This window comes from Ambystoma mexicanum, chromosome 2p, assembly GCF_040938575.1.
Source record: "Ambystoma mexicanum isolate Mex_15411 chromosome 2p, UKY_AmexF1_1, whole genome shotgun sequence".
NCBI classification, from domain to species: Eukaryota; Metazoa; Chordata; class Amphibia; order Caudata; family Ambystomatidae; genus Ambystoma; species Ambystoma mexicanum.
In genome coordinates this window covers 1,125,961,795-1,125,983,137 of record NC_090923.1, presented here as the reverse complement: position 1 = coordinate 1,125,983,137, position 21,343 = coordinate 1,125,961,795, and the positions used below count along the sequence as shown (strand labels likewise).

At 46.9% G+C, this 21,343-nt stretch overlaps 1 protein-coding gene across 1 annotated transcript in view; it reads right to left on the bottom strand.

Annotated features, from left to right (window-relative positions):
- Nucleotides 1-20,893, bottom strand: part of TAF6L (TATA-box binding protein associated factor 6 like) — a 482,594-nt gene extending 461,701 nt beyond the window's left edge. Inside the window, exon 1 of the mRNA XM_069645168.1 lies at nucleotides 20,595-20,893. Within this exon, the coding sequence (XP_069501269.1) occupies nucleotides 20,595-20,741 (147 nt within the window). The 5' untranslated portion in view covers nucleotides 20,742-20,893. The remainder of the gene's footprint in view (nucleotides 1-20,594) is intronic.
- Nucleotides 20,894-21,343: the final 450 nt, after the last annotated feature.

Below are 21,343 nucleotides of genomic sequence, written 5' to 3'. Positions count from 1 at the left end.
TTATATTGCCTAGCAAATGCAGAGTAAGATTCTCTATCAGTGGCAGTTAATGACTTTTGCCAGTGTCAATATGCTTTGTTTTTTGTGTCCACAGGCTATGCAATTCCTGCGTATACCAGGTTTGGAAGGTCCTTTCCACCAAGCTAGATTTACAAATCCTCTAAGGAGCGATGATATCAAGCGCAAAAGATAATTTGCACTATGGTTTCTCAGGTAAGGACTTAGAGGTAGCAATGAAGCGGAGGGCGCCAGAAATGGTTGGTAGACGTGGTAAACAGAGTCCCAAAATGGTCCGACTGGAATGCTTTGTGTGCACAACCAGTACAAAGCATGGCCGTTCTTATGGGTAGGCTTTGAGATGGAGTGAACAAAACCAAAATCCGTAAGAGCCTGATTCATGGGGACAGCCCTACAATCCTGAGAGTCATGCAACCAACATCTTTAAGGATTATAACTTTGGCAAGAGATTTAACAAAAGAATATAATAAATGGCAAAAAGTGTTCTTCAAAGGAAGCAGTAAAAGGAGGTGGCTTGTATAATAAAATAAAACTATAGGACAAAGTGCAGTTAACCAGTATCCTGACAAGTAGTAATTCAGTACCATCAGCAGCTTCCATGTCTACTTGGTGGATTGGCAGGGACTTGCGGTAAATAATAGCAACCCCTCTTCCAACAACCCCTCCTCCAACATTAAAGATTCTATTCTTGTTAAAAACATAATACCAATCTGGCACTGCTAAAGCCAAATCAGGATCACAAGTAGATGAAAGCCAGGTTTCTGCTAAAAAAGCAATATCTATGTCATTGTCCTGAACAAAATCAGCAACTTCCATAACTAATGAACGTGTGTTTGCTAAAAAGCTGCAAAGCCAAGTGTGGTCTTCCCAGCCGAGACTGCCAAGTATTACCAGGACCGCAAATCTTTAACTTTATCAAAGGTGGAAGGGATATTGACCTTGTAAAGATCTTTTAGTCTGCCGAGATCTGAATTCCCAGGTACTTTAATCTCTCAATTGACCTTGCAGCAATGCGATCCCCCTCAAAGACTTACAACATTGTGTAGACAAGTTGACATTTAGCATTTTGATAAATCTTTGAAGCCCAAAACTTTTAAAGTCAGAGAGGATACTGTACAATGCTTAAAGGGCGCTCTCTGGCTCGGTTAGGGACAGCATGGACTCATCCACCAACAAATAGATCCTCTATTCGTTCACCTCCATACTGGATTCCAGCAATCTCTGGACAGTCCCTAATTTGCTGCGCCAACAGCTCAACTATCAGGGCAAACAGCCGTGGAGAGAAAGTGCCCCTTGTCTGGTCTCCCTTAAGAGTAAAAAAGGCTCCGATGAATACCATTCGCCCCAAGTTGAGCCATCGGGCAGCCATAATAGCATCATTCATGACTTTGCCAAACCCCACCTGATCAAATTCCTCTTCAGCATCAAGGGAGACAGAGTTGGAGGGAGGCCAAGATGGTTTATGCACACTATTAACCAAGTCCACTATCTTATAAACGTTATCTGCAGCTTGACATCTCATGACAAAATCACATTGATCTTCTTGTACCAGCTTTGGTAATATTGGCTCTAATCTCCTTGCCAGCACAGCTGCCTACAGCTTCGTACACATATTTAGAAGCACTATTGGTCTACAGGTGGCGCACAACTCCGGGTCCTTCCCCTGATTAGATGGGACTGAGAGAATAGCCTCATCCATAGATGCAGTCACTAAGCCCTCCCACAAGATTGCATTAAATAGAATTGTTGAAGGTTGTAGCAGTGAGCGCTGGAGCTTTTTATATGAGAGATATGGGCCCTGGGGATTTCCCCAGCTTCTGAGCTTTAATTGTCTGAATAACCTCCTTCTATAGAGATTGGCAAATATAGTCCTTCCCTTTCATCTGAGGAGAGTTGATGTAGAGACATGTTATCCATATAGTCTGAGGCCGTAATCTCTCATAGTTCACTTGTGTAAAGGGCTTCATTGGAGCACCGGAATTTTTCGATTTTGTCCTTCTCAAAAATGAGGGTCCCATTCCCATCTCTTATCAATGCATTTCTATTTGCTCTCCTGTGAGCTTTCAGCTGGAATGGCAGGAGCGTTGAGGGTTTATTCACAAATTCATAGAATTATTTTGTTAGACTTCAGATGACAAATTCGGCCTGGTTCACCTACAGAGTGTTAAATTGGTTCCATGTAATAATCTCCCCTCAAAAATATCGCCATTGCAAAAATGTCGCTGAAAAATGGCCGTTTTTTGTGGGGTCATTATTGCATGGAACATGCGGGGGACACCCCCGCAACCCTCAAACCCTTTTTGGTTTTTTGCTGTCCCTGTCCCCATATATATGGTCACCCATATAATATTGCCACAACCTTTTCCTGGCAATATTATATACGGCGACCATATATATGGTGATAATATTACCCGATACCGTTAAATTGTTTTCTTGTGAACTGAGGTTTACGGGATCCATTGACTTTATGGGACCACTAGACCCTTGATTTTGTATAGTAGCTTCTCATTCTCTAGGTCTCCTAAGCCTCACGGATTTCTCTATAAATGACCCCCCCCCCCCCCCCCCCCGATTGTGGCCTTAGGGCATCCCACAGCACTAGAGGGGAAATGCCAATTACGTTCTTAGTCTGAAAATAATGAATTTCCTGCTCTAAAAGCTCTACACAAACACAATCTTGCAGGAGATGAGGTGCTGGTTTCCAAATGTGTATTCTAATTTCATCTGTGCAATCTATTGTGCGATAAACAGCGTGGTCTGCATTTAAAACTGGACCAATGTTAGGGTCTCCCGATGATGTTACTAGTGTCTCATCTACAATGATCTCTCATGTTAATGTTAATGTAAAAGGACATTCGTACCGCGCACTATCACCACCGGAGTGGTCCCCTGGCGCACTGGCCACTCTGAAAGAGGGAGGGAGGGTGAGTTAGTAGTTGGAAGCAGGGAAAGAGCAAGAGAGCCGTGATGTGCTGTTGGCGGCCTCAGCCCGGTGGGTCCGTTGGCTGGGCCTGGGGTTTTTGCAGCCGGTAGTCGTGTGCTGTTGTGCAAGTCTATGTGTGTTTTTGTTTTATTGTTGCAATGTAGTGAAGTTTGTGCGGTTTATTGTGCTGAAGATTTGTGGTTGTGTTTGGTTCGGAGTTTGAGAGGTGTGTGCAGAGGGGGAAATCGTTAGTGTAAAGATTAGTTGGCATCTCCGTCTTGAATTGAGGTGCTGTGCTTGCGGTATACACGCATTTCGCCGACCTATTTTTCAACGTGGGACTTTTCATCGTCAGAACTTTCATCGCCAAAAACCCATTTTTTATTTTGGGGGGTGTTTTGTAGGGGTTGGGGTGTGATTATAATAGTAAGGGTGGGATCTGGGGGGATAAGAAATAAAAAAAAACCAAAAAAACAGGGTTTTTGGCGATGAAAATTCTGACGATGAAAAGTCCCACGTTGAAAAATAGGTTGGCGAAATAACGTAGAACGGTCCCTTTCACATCTGGCCCCTCATTTCCAGCTGCCTCCCTCTCAACCCCACCTTTCCTCCCTTCATACTCCTGTGGTCAGTGTGCCTGCCAATGTCCACCATTCAGCTAGTGCGGTGGATGCCCATATCTCCACAATTGAATTAACACTTTGGTGCCTGGTAGCTGTTAATGGGGGGGGGGGGGGGTGGGGGTGGAACGATGGATTGGCTGGGGTAGTTGACTCAGTTTTCTGGGAGGCAACTGTGTTTCGTTCTATCTGGTGTCACCCATCGCTATGCTGCGGGAGCTTCCCTGTCAGTTCTGGGGCTATCAGTGTCTTTTTCAGTTTAGTCATCCTTTTTCTCTGTTTCGGTTTTCAGTTGGGGTCTATGGTGTTGAAGAGTCAGGTTTTTAGTAATTTCCCGAATTTTTGGTGATCTTCTGTGTTTCTTATTTCTTTTGGGATGTGGTTACAGTTTTTTGCAGCTAAGTGGTAGAAGGAGGTGCCTCCAATTTTTTTTTTAAGGAAAGGTGTTAGTTCAAGGCAGATTTTGTTACTGGATCGGAGGGGCCTCGTTGGATTGTAGATTGTTATTTTCTTTTGTAGGAATTCTGCTACTTGTCCACTGATTGCCATGTGCGTTATGCACATAGTTTTGAAGGTAATGCGATGTTTTACTGGGAGCCAGTGTAGTGTTTTAGTGCAGGAGTGATGTGGTCTCTTCTGGATAGTTTGAGAAGTATTCTGGCTGCTGCATTTTGGATCCGTTGAAGTTTCTCCAGGAGGTATTTGGGTATTCCGAGGTAGAGGATGTTTGCATAGTCGATTTTTGACATGATGAGGGCGACGATAGTGAGTGTTTTGTGCGTAAAGGAGAGGAAAGGTAGGATTCTTATTGCCACGCGGAGGCGGAAAAAACATTTCTTCACTGTTGCATTTATTTGTGGTTCTAAGGTTAGGGTGTTGTCCATCAGGACTCCCAGATTTTTTACTACCTTATATGGCGTCGGTGTGGTTCCCATTTCCGTTGGCCACGGGATGGCGGTTTCGTTCTCTTGGTCTTTGGATATGATCATGATTTCTGTCTTTCTTGGGTTGATTTTCAGGTTGTTGGCATTCATCCAGTTGAGGACTTCTTTCAGACAGTCGATTATAGCTGAATGATCTGTTTCGGTGTCTTTGATTTTGTAGATGATTTGAGTGTCATCAGCGTAGTTGTAGCAAGTAATGTTGTATTTTTTGAAGATTTTGATGACCGGAGTCTGGTAGATGTTGAAGTATAATGGCGAAAGTGAGGATCCTTGTGGCACGCCACAGTCGTTAACTCTTGGAGTGGATTTGAAGGGTTTAATCCATACGATTTATGTTCTGTCTGCTAGGAATGATTTAGTCCAGAGTAGTGCTGTGTCTGTTATGCCTATGTCTTCCAGTCTTTTGGTCAGGGTGTCATGGCTAACTGCGTCAAAGGCTACAGAGAGGTCTAGCAGAATAAGGACTGAGGTTGTGTTCGAATCTGTGTTCGTTTTTAGGTCGTCCCAGATGGATAGTAGTGCAGTTTCGGTTCCTCTTGCTGGTCTGAAGCCAACTTGAGTTTGGTCTTAGCAGGTGGTGTTTTTCTATTTTTCTGTTCTTGGGTAAGTTTATAAATGTAGGTTTCTAGGAGTTTTGCCGGGTAGGGAATGTTTGAGATCGGCATGTAGTTGGAGAGGTCTTCTACGTCACCACTGGTGTTTTTTAGAAGTGGCTTGATATATGCTGTTTTGAAGATCTTTGGTACGGACCCTGTTGCTAATGATAGATTTAGAAGGTTTCTGTAATATTCTGCTGGCGTTCCTTGTACGAGGATTGATTTATAGATGTCCGGGGGACAAGGATCCATGGGTGATCCAGCTTTCTTGCTGAGTTTTACCAGCATTGCGAATGCCTCTGCTATTTCAGGATAATTTTTGAGTTGGTGATGTGGTTCTGTGTTAGGTTCGTTTGGTTATATGTTGTGGTTGGTTGGTCTCTTTTGTATGGTTTCTCGGATGTCATTGATATTTTTTTAAGTGGTCTGCCATATATTGCATAGTTTCTCTGAGGGGTTTGGGGTGTTATCGCAGCCTGGTGGGTTTCTGATCTCTTTAATGATGTTAAACGTTTTTTGTGTGTTGGTGGCATTGGTGATTCTGTCATCATAATGCCTTCTCATCTACGATATAGTCAATGAGGGATTACAAGTCTTGCACATACCTCCAAAAATAAATAAATAAATAAATAAATAAACCCTCAGCCCCATATCCCTAAAGGCCTGCAGCCAGTCCCGAGCGGCTTGATTATGGCTGCATCCGTCGCCTCTTGCACTCTATATTCATTATCCAATATAATGTTGAAATCCCCCAATAGCACTATGGGAGCTTTCGCAGCAGTCTGAATAGTCAAAAGGTTCTAAAGTACTAATTTTGATCCATGTTGGATATATCTCATTAGTCTGGGAAGTCCCCTTTACTATCTATTAGGTACCCTCTTTGTCATATCAGAATAAAAATAAAGCCGGCCCCAATCAGAATATCCATCCCTCTCTTTTTGTAATTTGCTGAGGAAAGGTAATGAGAAGGATAATGTCTAGAGTTAGCTGACGGGAGTCCACTAACAACAGATGGGTTTCTTTTAAGCCTATCTGGACTTTTTGTTCTTTCAGGTTTTATGAGCTATATTCTCTTATGCAGAGACCTAAGACCCTGTACGTTTACCGAGGCTACCCATAATGGTTACTGTAAAAATGGAACTGCTTCGTCATACCCTTAACCCAGCAGAAAAAGAATGCATATCCCACTGCCCCAAAATACCCAAGAGCAACACCCACTCAATGCGCCAGACACCCTCCTCCCTATATATGAGCAATCCAAAAGGTAACATACAATCAATGAGTCCTACACACCCGACACAAACCCCTCGATTCCTGATGGCTTGCGACCAATAAAGGCAAAAAACAGAAACATATTGTACCATACTTCCAGTACTAACACCCTCCTTAACCTAGGAAGCATCAACTAACTGGGAGCAAGAGTGAGACCAACTCCAGCATACCTTACATATTGCTGCTACCAATCATCAATCCCCACAGGTACTGCCTCAGATCCCGTCCCCTTTATCCTGCACTGCGGTAAGTGACCTCCACCCGCCTGCATCTATTAATTTCTTTACTTCCCGCCCATATTAACTATTCACCTCCCACCCACCACCCATACTTATTTACTTCCCATCCGATTTACTTTCATCCCCACCTGTACTTCTTTATATACCGCTCGTTTAACTTTCCTCCCCGCCTGCCACCCATATTTATTGATTTTTTTCTCTGCCAAATCTCCCTTTGCCTCCTTCCCCACCCCCTTCTGTCCCTACCCCATGAACTCCCCCATCCCCACTCCCACCCAAACAGTGCAGCCATTGGCTAGGCGCAAGAGGCAAAGGGCAGCTCCCGCATAAGCAGCTCCACTCCATGGTTGCCTGGAACGACGGACGCAGACTACCTACAGCGACTGATAAGTTAAGTGTGTTGTGGGCAGGGAGTACAGTCATTACTGTACTCCAGTAAAACCCCACCACTAACTAATACCATATGCCTACCTGCATTTAGCCTACTTGTATAGATTAGCCTCATCTTGCATGATCCTCATTGTGTAAATTACCCGTATTTGCACTTAGACTGTTTGTGTAGATTAGCCATATTCTTCATCTGGTCTAACTGTATTGGCTAGCCTTATGCTCCCTGCGGCACCCCGAGATAGGCATGGTGTAACATCTGTATTGTGTTGGGCTCTGCTCCCTGAGATGGATTGTTGGGGCTAGGAAAAGTATTGCTACTAATTAACCATACTAAAAACTCACCCTTCTGGATACTCGCCCTCAAACTCAGAGCTAAACACAACCATACCTCTACCGCACCTCAAACCGCATGCACTTTACAACACCCAACATGAAACCAAACCATACACAACCAGACCTCAACATCACATGACGGCTGCTGACCGAAAACACACCAATGCTCAGTGACCGGTTTATTCGAACTGAAGCTGCCAACAGTACATCAAAGCGCTCTTGCTCTTTTCCCTCTCAACCCCACTAACAAATCCCCAAGCCCCTCCCACTGCAAATCTACCATAGTACCAAGAGACCATGCAAGTGGGGACAGTGCACAGTACAAGACCCGCTAACATTGACATGTATAGCAGTCACCAAAGACTAATTTGAAAATATCCTATGGAGCTGAATTTTACAAGAAGTGAACATACCGGGAAAAGGGAGTCATTCTCCTGGCCTTAGTTACTAGGTTAGTGTTAGGGTCAGCCAAGGTCAGGTTGGACAGTGGACTGATTACTTTATACTTTCACTGATGACTTAACGAGCACCTTAATTAGTTTTTTAGGTAGGGGCAACTCATAGCATAGGGAGATTATAGGGGGTCATTACAAGTATGCCGGTACGGAAATAAAGTGCCAGGACACCGGCATAATCCGAGTCTGCCAGTAGGGGCAGTGAACTACTGGCAGGCCTTGCCTGCTGTTAGTTCTGGCCCCTACCAGCATAGAATACACTGAATCACTGGCACCATCGACCACGGTGCTGGTGATTCAGTGGTTTCCATTTAATGGAGTCTTATGGGACTCCATGGGAAGTGGAACTTACTGTTACTCCGCCACCCGTAATATCCAGGTAATACCAGGATAGTGGATGGTGGAAACAGTAAGCCGAGTTTGCCGGTAAGCTACTGTACTACCATTGGCTTACTGGCAAACTCGGAACAACCCCCATACACTTATCTTTTTTTAAAATAAATTATTCAGTTAAATGAATGATCAGAGTCTGCATCCTTCTTCTTATTATGGTATTATTATTATTATTTTTTTATTATGGTATTTATTGCACGCGGACCTAGCTCCGAGAAGCAACGGAGTGCTTTACAGAGGGATACAACAGCACAGATACATAACAGAGCGCTTTATAGGAGGTATACAACATTACAGATGCATAACGGAGCGCTTTTCAGGGGTAACAGAACAGATATACAGAGGGGGGTAGGATACAGAGGGGCACAGAGGAGGGGTAAATCTGTAGCGAGTGGCGGGGAAGAGAGGGGAGAGCGGAGGGTGGAGTCTAGCGAGTCAGGTGGCACAAAGGGTGATGCGATGGCCTAGATGTTGAGGAGAGACTTCTTGAAGAGGTGGGTCTCGAGTTATTTTCTGAATTGTAGAAGCGTGGGGCAAGTCTGATGTTGACAGGGAGGAGGTTCCATAGTCTTGGGATGCAGGTAGAGAAGGCTTAGGTTTTCTGGTCCTTTCCTTTTTGCAGTGGTGGAATTCAAGTCTGCACGTGTCCTGGTTTCTGGTGGTGGTGCGTTGTCTGCCAGAGATGCTGAGTTTCTCTGCGAGGTAGCTGGGTGACTTGAGAGTAACTGCCATATAGATGATGCAGCAAGACTTAAAGGTGATTTGTGCATGCAGTGGGAGCCTGTGAAGACGTCGTATGTGCGTAGACCCTTGATCAGGCATGCGGCTGCGTGTAGGACACTTCTCAGGAGCAGAAGAAAGGACAATGGAAGGTCTTCAAGGACACATGTTTCGGCCTGGTTGGGCCTAGTCAGTGAGGTGGAGCTGTGCCTCTCTAAGAACAGTGAGCAAGGGTTCCACGTCTGGATTACCCTCGTAACTTAGTTTGAAAACCCAAAGCTACTTAATATATGATATGATATTTTATTTGTATTGCGCTCGTACACAAGTGTTTCAGAGCGCAACAAGGCAAGTGAGGGAAAATAGGGGAGAACAAAACAACAATCTTACTAGGCCCAGTGACATTGAGAACGCAAGTGCATGGTAAAGGGGGAAAAAAAGTGCATGGAAGGGGGAGAGCGGAAAGTGCGGAACAGAGGGATAATATGCAAAAAAAAAGTCTCTACTACCGGTCTATATCCCGGGTTAGAGTCTCAAGCAGAGTCTTTAGCTCACAAGAGAAATGTCCACTACATATCAGTCTTTGTCCTGCCCAAGGGCAGTTTAGCACCGAAATGCCTGGCACTTCTCTTCTGAACAAGAGTACCAACAGCAACCCCAGACACGTGTTTCGGCCTGGTTGGGCCTCGTCAGTGCTTAGAGCTTTGTTTTATTTTTATTATCTCCCTCAATGGTAAGGAACCAACTATGGGCAGAAGCATGCATTCTTTCATGAAGTGATTAATACGCTCAACTAGACCATTTCCTGCTGGATGGTACAGGGCGGGTCGGTGATGATTGATGTTGTGGTCTTTGAGAAACCTCTGCTTCTCTTGGGAAAGAAATTGTATGCGTCTGATTTCGAGGCCATCACCACTGCTAGGCTCTGACATCCCTGCACCACCGATATGGCCATGTTTAGAGATTACCATGCTGTCTGGGACTACGTTCCCCAGAGTCCCAGGCGCCTAGTGCACGGTGGTGGCACATAGCATGACGCAGTCCCACAATGCCAGAAGGCCTCAAGTATTACTTGCATAGTGAGGGACGTAGCCGATGCTCGACAATCTTACCGGTGAGTCGTGCGTTGCTGTTCTGTTTATCCTGCTTATTCTCATGTACCGACCCTGCTTGCTTCATGACGCCACTTGCTCTACTACTCTCGCTATGGCATATGGAACTTCCTACTCCTCGACGTTTGTGCGTTGCCTGGTCCAGTTTGTTTCTCAACTTTTCCGTGACAAACTTTCCTTCTGCTATACATGGGGCATATGGGGAGCTGGTGCAATTGGGGCTAGGTCGCCTGTCCTAAACCCCGCCCACCTTCTTGGCCTTGCCTCTTCCTTCCTGCTCTTAACTCTTAGAACAAGGGCGTCTCTCGCCTGGGCGTCCAAAGTCAAGGGCAGACAAAGAAAAGGGAAATTCCTGTTTGGACAGGAGAACCCAGGGCCCGAACCCCTGCTCAGACAGCAGGTAAGCATGCACCAACATGTGTTACTCCCTCTGTCCCCACAGGCCATCCCCACCCCCTCTAGTCCCCCCCCCATGATGTTCCCTTGTGCCCCCCCTTCTCGCACACAGGCGCTGCCTGTTTGCTTGATTCTTCTACCCTGCTCCCCCTCGCCCCCTCCAGCCAACTTCTGCAGGAGTCTGTCCTGATACATTCTGGTTTCACCATCACCGTCTTGTGGTGTTAGGCGAGCCTCTGCACACCGACCCACTGCACACCAGAATACTGCTCACATTTCCCCAACACCTCCCTTCAGGGTTCGAAGCTCATGTGATTCGGTTTACCCAAAGGACCGAAAGCTCCGTACCAGGTATGGTGTACGGGCTCGATTGCAACCCTTCCTGCACTGACAGTTGCCATGGAGAACATACAGCAGAAGGGGCGGCGTTACATCTCCACGCCGATCACGTGATCCAGACTGGCGTTCCTCACGTGACCTTGGTGGACGTCACATGACCCCGAAACGCACAGTATATAAGGCTTGAGACACGGAACACTCATTGCTTCTCAGCTGTCTTCAGACCCTGTTTGGCGTTACGTTTTGGTTTGCTTTTCTGGTTTACCTTGATCTTGGAACTCTCTCTTGGACTCCTTCGGATTACCCCTTTGTACCTTTGCTTGGAACTATTTACCTGTTGCGGAATTCGGACACGACCCTGACTTGCCTTTGGATCATCCCTTGGTACCTTGTTGAACTTCTACGCCATTTCCCTTTTTGGGATTCAAGTCACGCCTTCAGTCTTACAGGTGGTTTATCCTGCATCCACACTTGTCTGCGGTCCTCATGTTCTAGGGACCGCCTAATCTGAGTCTCGAACCTCCCTCCTAGGTTTCCTGGGTTTTCCAAACACCGGACAGGTAAGGCTATTCAGATTCTTTGGTTATTGTGATTATATACTGTAACTGCCTTGTACTTAACCTCGTTCTTTTTGACAGCAGCATTGGTGTTCCAGAGGTTCCGTGGATTCGGGAAGTAACATCTCCCACCTGTAGCCCCAAAGGTCGCACAGCGGGTTTCTTTTAGTTCCCCTGTGCGTCACTTGAGGACGGAGGTTTCAACGGTCGACACGACACTCAAGTCAGAACAGACTGAGAAGCCATATAGTCGTGTTAGACAATGCAGGGGTCCACGGAAGAACCCATAGCTGCTTTAGTTCAGGAGATTACAGTATTAAGGGCAGATATGGCCGCCCCTAATACGGTGATTCACCAGAGGTTAGATTCCATACAGAGTGTTCAGCATTCTCTCCCTGCAGACCCTGAATTCGGGGAGGCTAGCACTTCAACCACACCGCCCCCGTTGGCAAGTACCCCAACTCCAGCTCCGGTGGTCCTCCCAACCCCTTCCCCTTTGGCTGCTCCTGAACGTTATCAAGATGATCCCAAGAAGTTCAGGACTTTCATCAATCAGTGCAAGTTACATTTCTTGTGCAGACCTCTGGCATTTCCTAATGCCACCGCCAAAGCCGCTTTTGCCCTTTCCCATCTGGCCGGGACAGCTGCCGCTTGGGCTAACCCTTTATTGGAGAACAATAGCCCGGTTCTCTATGATTTTGATTTGTTAGTTCTAGAGATGTCTCGGGTCTTTGATACCAGACACAAGGCTCAGTCTAGGGATTTGGAGTTGTTAGAACTAACCCAGGGCAGAGGGACTTTGATAGATTACATCACCCGGTTCAATCAGTTGGTCGCCGAGACATCATGGCCAGAAAGCAAGCGGGCAGTTATATTTTATAGGGGGTTGAATAACGCAATGAAAGATGCCTTAGCAGTGATTCCTTCCATGCCCACTCAGTATCAGGAACTAGTGGATCTTGCCCTGCAGGTGGATGCACGGCGATCAGAGCGCAGAGCTGAGTTGGGGGTTTCTTCCCACCCTACAGTTGTCAGTACCCCTGCTTCCAGTACTGAAGAACCTATGCAAGTAGGAGGTTTACGTAGCCCTATCACAACATCTGAGAGAGAACGTAGAAGGGTGGACAATGCATGCTTTTATTGTGGCACCACGGGACATTATGTTTAGGAATGTCCTCGACGTCCCAAGAAGAGTCAGGTTTTTCGGACAGCTCGACCTTAGATCCGGAGACCAGGTCGAGTGTTCAGTCTTCATCTCCGGGTACCCCTCTTGCCTTTTCTCGTGTCCAGCCCATCTTTGTACAGGCCACTCTTTGTCCCTCTACAGGTATTTCTCATGCAGTCACGATCATCATTGACTCAGGTGCCACTGGGAACTACATAGACATTGCATTAGCCCATTCCCTCAATCTACCTTTAGTGGTAAAAACTCGACCTGAACCTGTTCAGGCCGTAGATGGCACTGCACTAGTCTCTGGTCCTGTTAGACACCAAACTGCACCTCTATTGTTGACCATACAAGACATTCACACAGAGACGTTAAGTTTTGACTTGATCACCACACCTCAATTCGGTATCATATTAGGAATACCATGGTTACGTGAACACAATCCTTTGATTAATTGGCAATCAGGCACGGTGCTCTTCGAGTCTGAGATTTGTCAGAACTATTGTCTCCCAACCCATCAAGCAACCGATACTCCTTCTTGGGCCTTGGGAGCTCTAGCTCAACTCACACTGAATGATGATGGATCAGAGGTTGTGAATTCCCATACCGTTGGGGGGGGTGGTGTCAGGGATTCCATCTGAGTATAAAGCATTCGAATCAGTTTTCGATCGTGGTTCTTCCGAGGTACTTCCTCCACACAGACCATATGACTGCCCTATTGAATTAATCCCTAATTCCACCATTCCTTCGGGCAGGATTTATTCTTTGTCTCCCTCGGAAGAACAAGCATTGAAACAGTATGTACAGAACGCCCTACGACTAGGACATATCTGCCCCTCTACTTCACCAGCTCCAAGTCCCATATTTTGTGTTCCTAAGAAAGAGGGGGACTTACGTCCTTGTGTGGATTATCGGCGTCTTAACGCTATCACGAAAAAGGATAGATATCCAATCCAGTTAATCACACCTCTTCTGTTTTCACCAAGCTGGATCTTCGCGGGGCATACAACCTAGTGCGCGTTCGCGAAGGCGATGAGTGGAAAACTGCCTTTTGTACCTGTTACGGCTTGTATGAATACATAGTCATGCCCTTCGGTCTATGCAACGCCCCAGCAACATTCCAGCGTTTTATGAATGACATATTCAGGGACATTCTGGACGTTTACATGGTTGTTTATTTGGACGACATCTTGATCTTTTCACGGAATCTTGATGACCATGTAAAGCATGTCCGGGAAGTATTATCCCGTCTGAGGGAACATTCCCTATTTGCCAAACCCGAGAAATGTCAGTTCCATAAAACGTCTGTTGAGTTTCTGGGCTTCCACATTACCCCTGGGGCATTATCCATGAACAAATCCAAGGTTAAAGCAGTCCTAGATTGGCCAGTTCCTCAAACACGCAAGTCCTTACAGGCCTTTTTGGGCTTCGCCAACTTTTATAGACGCTTTATTTCCTCCTTTTCCACAATTGTAGCCCCAATCACGGCCCTGACCAGCCCTCAGGTACCCTATCGATGGCAGAAGGAACATCAAGAATCTTTTGAGGCTTTGAAAACCGCTTTCACTACCGCACCGGTGCTCCAGCACCCCAATCCCGATCTTCCGTTCATAGTTGAGGCGGATGCCTCTTCTTTTGCTCTTGGTGCGGTATTGTCTCAGACATGTCCTACAACAGGCAAATTGCACCCAGTGGCATACCACTCCCGTACGTTTTCCAATACTGAGACCCATTATACTGTAACGGAGAAGGAACTCCTGGCTGTCATGGACGCCTTTCGTGTCTGGCGCCATCATCTTCTGGGGGCTAAGCATCCAATCACTGTATACTCAGATCATCGAAATCTACAGGATCTGGCCTCCTTAAAGTGCATCAATAGCAGTCAGGTTTGGTGGCATCTTTTCTTTTCCGCTTTTGATTTCCACATTATGCATCGTCCTGGAAACTCACATGGAAAAGCGGACGCCTTGTCACGTTCTCCGGGTGGGATCGAATTGCCAACCTTCCCTGACACTGTTCTAGGAAAGGGTCATGTGATTTGTCTCTGCACTCCCTCTTTGTCATTGTTAGATTCTGTACGAGCTTGGACAAGCAATCATTCCGACCAACTGCGGGATTGGGACCCCGTTTATTCTAATGGGTTGCCTTTCGTGCATGAACGTCTGTTTCTTCCCACGCCTGACACTCGTAACTTGGCCCTTGAGTGGTCTCATGATGCTCCCTTTAATCCCCATCCCGGTCAAGAGCGCACTTTGGATCTCCTAAAGCGCTGGTGGCCCTCTATGAAGCGCGATGTGGAATGCGATGTCAATTCATGCGCTGTTTGTGCTCAGGCTAAACATCGAAGAGGACGACCAGTTGGGCTGCTGCTCCCGCTTCCGGTACCTCCAAGACCTTGGCATACACTGACAATGGATTTCGTGACCGATCTCCCCAAGATACAAGGTTTTGACACCATCTGGGTGGTGGTGGACACGTTCACAAAAATGGCTCGTTTTGTTCCTTGTAAGGGTATCCCTTCGGCCCCAGTCTTGGCAGACTTGTTTTTTAAACATGTGTTTGTGTTATTTGGACTCCCTTCGGTCATTGTATCCGATCGAGGGTCACAATTCACCTCTCGTTTTTGGAGATCATTGACTAAATTAATTGGCATCGATACCAGGTATTCTTCGGCCTATCATCCTGAGACTGATGGGCAGACCGAAAGGACGAATCAATCTATGGAGCAGTATCTTCGGTGTCTTATATTGCAGCAACAGGCCTCCTGGTTGAGCGCTTTACGGCTTGCTGAGTTCGCATACAATAACGCGGCTCATTCTGCTACAGGTTTTTCTCTTTTCTACGCCCTCTATGGGCAACACCCCAAGGTCTTGCCTGTCCCTGATGCTTCCGTCTCTTTGAATCCTGCGGCCACGGCTTGTCTTAGGGATCTGTCTGCTGTTCATGCTAGTACTGTGGTCCATCTTACTGAAGCAAAGGCTTCTATGAAGGCTCGTGTTGACGGCAAGCGCCTGGCTGCTCCTCCCCTGGTGGTGGGTTCTAGGGTCTGGTTATCTTCACGTCACCTTCGCCTGGTGAGTTGCCGGAAACTTCTGCCTCGTTTCGTTGGCCCATATGTGATCTCTCAGGTTGTGAATCCAGTAGCTTTTCGTCTGGTTCTCCCGAGTTCTTGGCGTATCCATCCTGTTTTTCATGTCTCTCTCCTCAAGCCTTGTCCCGATTCTTCCTGCCTCCGGGCCCCTGTAGCTCCGGTGTCCCTGGCCTCTCCTGATGTTTTTGAAGTGTCGACCATTTTGGGTTCCCGCTCGTTTAGGGGTAGGCTCCATTATTTAGTGGATTGGAAGGGTTATGGACCGGAGGAGCGTTCTTGGGTTTCCGCTTTGGATCTTGACGCTCCTCGGTTGGTGGCTCGCTTCCATACGGATCACCCGTCCTGCCCACGGGGTCATGGGCCGTTGGGGGGGGGCTATGTTAGGCAAGCCTCTGCACACCGACCCACTGCACACCAGAATACTGCTCACATTTCCCTAACACCTCCCTTCAGGGTTCGAGGCTCATGTGATTCGGTTTACCCAAAGGACCGAAAGCTCCGTACCAGGTATGGTGTACGGGCTCGATTGCAACCCTTCATGCACTGGCAGTTGCCATGGAGAACATACAGCAGAAGGGGCGGCGTTACATCTCCACGCTGATCACGTGATCCAGACTGGCGTTCCTCACGTGACCTTGGTGGACGTCACATGACCCCGAAACGCACAGTATATAAGGCTTGAGACACGGAACACTCATTGCTTCTCAGCTGTCTTCAGACCCTGTTTGGCGTTACGTTTTGGTTTGCTTTTCTGGTTTACCTTGATCTTGGAACTCTCTCTTGGACTCCTTCGGATTACCCCTTTGTACCTTTGCTTGGAACTGTTTACCTGTTGCGGAATTCGGACACGACCCCGACTTGCCTTTGGATCATCCCTTGGTACCTTGTTGAACTTCTACGCCATTTCCCTTTTTGGGATTCAAGTCACGCCTTCAGTCTTACAGGTGGTTTATCCTGCATCCACACTTGTCTGCGGTCCTCATGTTCTAGGGACCGCCTCATCTGAGTCTCGAACCTCCCTCCTAGGTTTCCTGGGTTTTCCAAACACCGGATAGGTAAGGCTATTCAGATTCTTTGGTTATTGTGATTATATACTGTAACTGCCTTGTACTTAACATCGTTCTTTTTGACAGCAGCATTGGTGTTCCAGAGGTTCCGTGAATCCGGGAAGTAACATCTCCCACCTGTGGCCCCAAAGGTCGCACAGCGGGTTTCTTTTAGTTCCCCTGTGCGTCACTTGAGGACAGAGGTTTCAACGGTCTACACGACACTCAAGTCAGAACATGTGGGCAATGCTGGATTTGACTTTTATGGACTTCATTCATTCACGGTGCGTGACTCTTTCTCAACTCTCATGCTGGCCTTCCTTTGCATCTTGTACTCATGGTGGCCCTGAATCATGCTGTTCCCATCTTCATCTTGTATACTGGCTTGCAACATTATGTGTTACTACCGAGTACTGCAATTGTATTCACTCTCCCCTCTAGCTTCTCCACTCTTTTTGACTGCTTACTCTCTGTTCTCTCCTCCTCTCCCTTCTCCTATCTCCTCCCCTCACTTTCTTCTATGCACTTACTCAAACAGAATGGTCACTGGACCTAGTATGATAGCGTTGTTCTGGGTGACTGAGATCCAATAATTTATAATTAGGCACTGGACAGTGGTTCCTTGGTATCCAATGAGTGTCAATTTCCACACACGCCAGGTGTTTGCAACACTTGTTGATTTATTGTTTCTCCAGTAATTTAAACATGGGTTAGCGTGTTCCCGGATGGTTGAAAGTGATTCTCATATAGTCAGCAATGGCAGAGGGTGTGATCTGCTTCAGTAGTGTCGCTTACTGAAGTAGATCACTGCGAGACCGAGAGACTACACAGACCCTCAACGAGGGCTGGAGGTACCACCCTCTACCATTGCTGACTATATAAGAATCACTTTCAACCATCCGGGAACACGCTAACCCTACAATTGCCTTGAGAAAGACCCCAAAGGTTGAAACACGTGTCGGCACTAATGTAAGAGAAGTATATCACATACTCTGTACCACAAGTAAAGATTGAGAAAAGAATATATGTTTGTCACAAGAGTGACAACCCATGTTTAAATTACTAGAGAAACAATAAATCAACAAGTGTTGCAAACACCTAACGTGTGTGGAAATTGACACTCATTGGATACCAAGGAACCACTGTCCAGCGCCTAATTACAAATTATTGGATCTCAGTCACCCAGAACAACATTTGCAAACACTGGGGCATTAGGAGCTTTGTCCCCTTGAGATCCACCAACAGGCGGCAGGCAACGCAAAGAGGAAAACAAACGAACACACTAGCGCAAGACCCACAGTCCCAACAAGCTCTAAAATCACTTCACCTAGTATGATAGCAACCTCGTCCGTCTCCTCCACTTATTTGCTCCCCCCAACCCCCTCCAGCACTATCTCAAATGTCATCAGGCCTAGTATGATAATCGCTTGTTTTGTTCCTCCCCTCCCTTTCTGCACCCCTCTCCCTCACATTTTGTTTTTCTCCGGCTATACCAGAAATGTAATAAGGCCTAGTACGGTAGTTGCCTGTCTGTTTCAATGTCCTTCTCACTCTCCCCCTCCCTTCCTTATCTATGTCTTAGCACTTGCAATATCTGAAATGTCGTCAGGCCGAATACGATATTTCACATCCTTACTGTTCATGGCCTGCAAGAATGTCATTGTACTTTCCCTTGTTCCCTCCCTTGCCTTGTAGCGCTTTGAAACACATTGTGTATAGGCGGTATATGAATAAATTATCATATCATGTACCGAATCTTGCTGTCCAACTGGGACCCTGGAGGGTTTGGGATTGTTGGAGAATTAATTAACCGTTACATCACGTTATCCACGTATCTGGGAGTAACGGTCTAGTCTTTCTCACCATGGCGGCTCAGTTGGACTATTTCCTCCCACCTGTGTCAAGGATCAGCGAGTTGCAACTCACTTTCCGTGTTGCCCTGTACGCTGTGTGACCGAACAGTATTCAGTTCTGTCCTCTTGTGAACTACTAAGTGTTTCTATGCTTAAGTTCTCCTCCAGCACGCACTATTCTGTGTTCTTAGCAGAACTCTCTTCCGCTGATCTTTTTCACCACGTCTCGAGCGGTACCTACTTCTTTCGTTCCGTGTTTTCACGTGGCCTTATTCCAGCTTTGCTCCCCATTCCGCATGGTGAGCGGATTCATCCTTCCGCTCTCTGACACACTCGCAGGCTGTTCCTGGTTTCCGCTCTGTCCTGACATTCCACAAAGTCTTCAGGATTGTGATACATGGGTACACACTTCCCGTAGTGTGTGCGATACCTATCCTACTCCCTGTTGAGTTTTCAGTTCAAGAACCTGTCCTTCTGGTGCATGCTGGGACTTGGTGTATCTGTTCACCTGGAGACAAACAATGGAAGACAAATCCAGGACTTCTTCAGACTTCACCCACTCCAGTTCCATCACCAAGGTTTTTCTGCATCTGCTTGTCCCTGGCCAGGGGTGGGCTCCCCGATGCTGGTCATATTGCTAAGTAGGCAAAGTGGCCTCCGGGAGAGCCCGATCCTACAGAGAGAGAAAAGGAAAGAAGGATGCCCTTGCAACTTGGAGAGAGATAAGAAAGGACATATTGTCAGAAGACACTGAGGAGGACATATCCGAAACCTCAGGTGAGGAGTGGGCTAGCGAGGGAGGTATTGAGTCTATTGTTAAACCTATTGAACGGCAACTGGAGGCAAACCCACCAGTATCTGAGACTGACCCTGGAGTTCCTCCTTTCCCATGTACACAACGAATACCATTACTGCTTGAACTGTACCCCTGACCTTATACTTGAACTGACCTACATTTGCCTTATCTTCTGGCCCGTCGTACTCTGTATTTACTACCTGGGTGTGACACCACTTCTACCTAACCTGCCTTCAGTCCCCAGTACTTGACCTTCTGCTCACGCCAGGGTACTTGCAAAGGAAGGAACCCCAAAACATTCTTTGGATTGTTGGCATAGTTCCTTATAAGACTACACTGGCTCTCCTACGTTTCTCTCTCCACTAGCTTCTAGAGTGTGCCCTTGTGCCACCCGGGAGGCCCACTGTGTTGTTTCTTTTCTTTTTTTTGCATCCTTGTGCCGTTCAGGCCGGTACACCGCTACTCCAGTTCCTACACCATTCTACTCCCAGGTAGGAAACATATAGATCTGTGTGTAGGTTGGCTGGGATTCTAAGAACAGACCTAGGTGTGGTGGTGATCGAGTTCTGCTCTATATTGCTCTGCGAAAATGCCTGAGACTTTATGACTTGACAGAATGCGATTGTCCAATATTATTTCCTCAGTAATGCCTTTTCGATCCAAGGCTGCAGTGAGGAATTTGATGACCTTGATGGTAAAAACGCCACCGACTACCACACAGCATCCCTTGGGTGCGGAATACAGAACTAAGATGTAAACTTTTGCAGGCCCCAGGATTTTAAAATGTGCCCACTATGTCCAGGGCTACTTTCCATCATACCATGCTGGGGACTTTGACTGGCTGTACGGGTGGGTGCTGTGGATAACCTCTTGGTTTTGTTGCTCGTTTCACACTGTTGCCAATTCCACGCCAGGTCCTCCACTACAGCTAACATGCCCAGCCATCAGTATTTCTATCCAATTCACCTTCATGAGCCAACGCCATGACTTTTGACCATAAGCACATGAGAGGTATGAGGCGATCTCCCCTCATGATGCCAAATTGTCTGTCTGACAACTCAGGAAAGTTTGTGGATTGTTATGGGACATCTTGTTTGACAGCTGTGGCTTCACAAAGAGCATTTACGAGGTGTCAGAGACAAGTAAAACGGAACTACTATGGCAAGATACCGCTATACAAAGCTCAGACACACACACACACACACACGTTCTATTACTCCCCAAGAGAGAAGGTTAGAGGTGGTCGTATAAGACAGCCCCCCTCAAACTCACGAGGCGGAGAAATCGTCTAACTACGGAGTATCCCCCTCCCCTTCCAAGGCAGGATGCTTACCTGCGTTGCCTCCCTCAGACGGTAACAGACATCCTCTGCCAACATTGCAGTGACTTCATCTGTCAACTCAACCCCAACACTCTCTGCCATGAGCTTCACCGACTCCCGGGGGAGCTCAACAAAGCGCCGCTCCTCCCGTTCCGACATGGTGTTCTTGCCACACAAAAGACACGATCACTAGCCCAGCGCTGCACTGTGCATCACAACACACAAATACTGAAAGCGAGTAACTCCAGAGCCCAGACAGACTACGCTGAGACACACATGCGCAGAGTTCCATTTGAAAACACTATCCAGTAGTGATCTGTTCACATTAGAGGGAGGGCCCTAGAAGCGTGTCCTCCCCACGTCACTTACACGTCACGTTCCCAACGTACTGTGTATGCTCTTCACTAACAGTCCTCATTAACTGCTTGGATGAGTGGGTGGAAGGGAGAAGATTCTACAATTCTGCGTGTTTCCCAATTTCCAACTGTGCAGGAGCTCAAAGACTGCACTGACCACGTTAACAAAACGGTTTCGCAGAGCAGAACATGTTAGTAAAGCAGTCTGTGGTGCGCGCTGTTCTGTAACGCTTTATTCACGCCCCTCTAACTGTATCACGTTCTGAAAATCAAAAACCTTGATATTTCTGAGTCCTTCGGCGTACACGTCTCGCAGCACCTATAAGCAGTGGAAGATTTGCGCAAAGAACCCCATAGGCAAGATTGACAGAGGGTCCTAGATAGGCGGAGTTTAGGGTGGGAGGA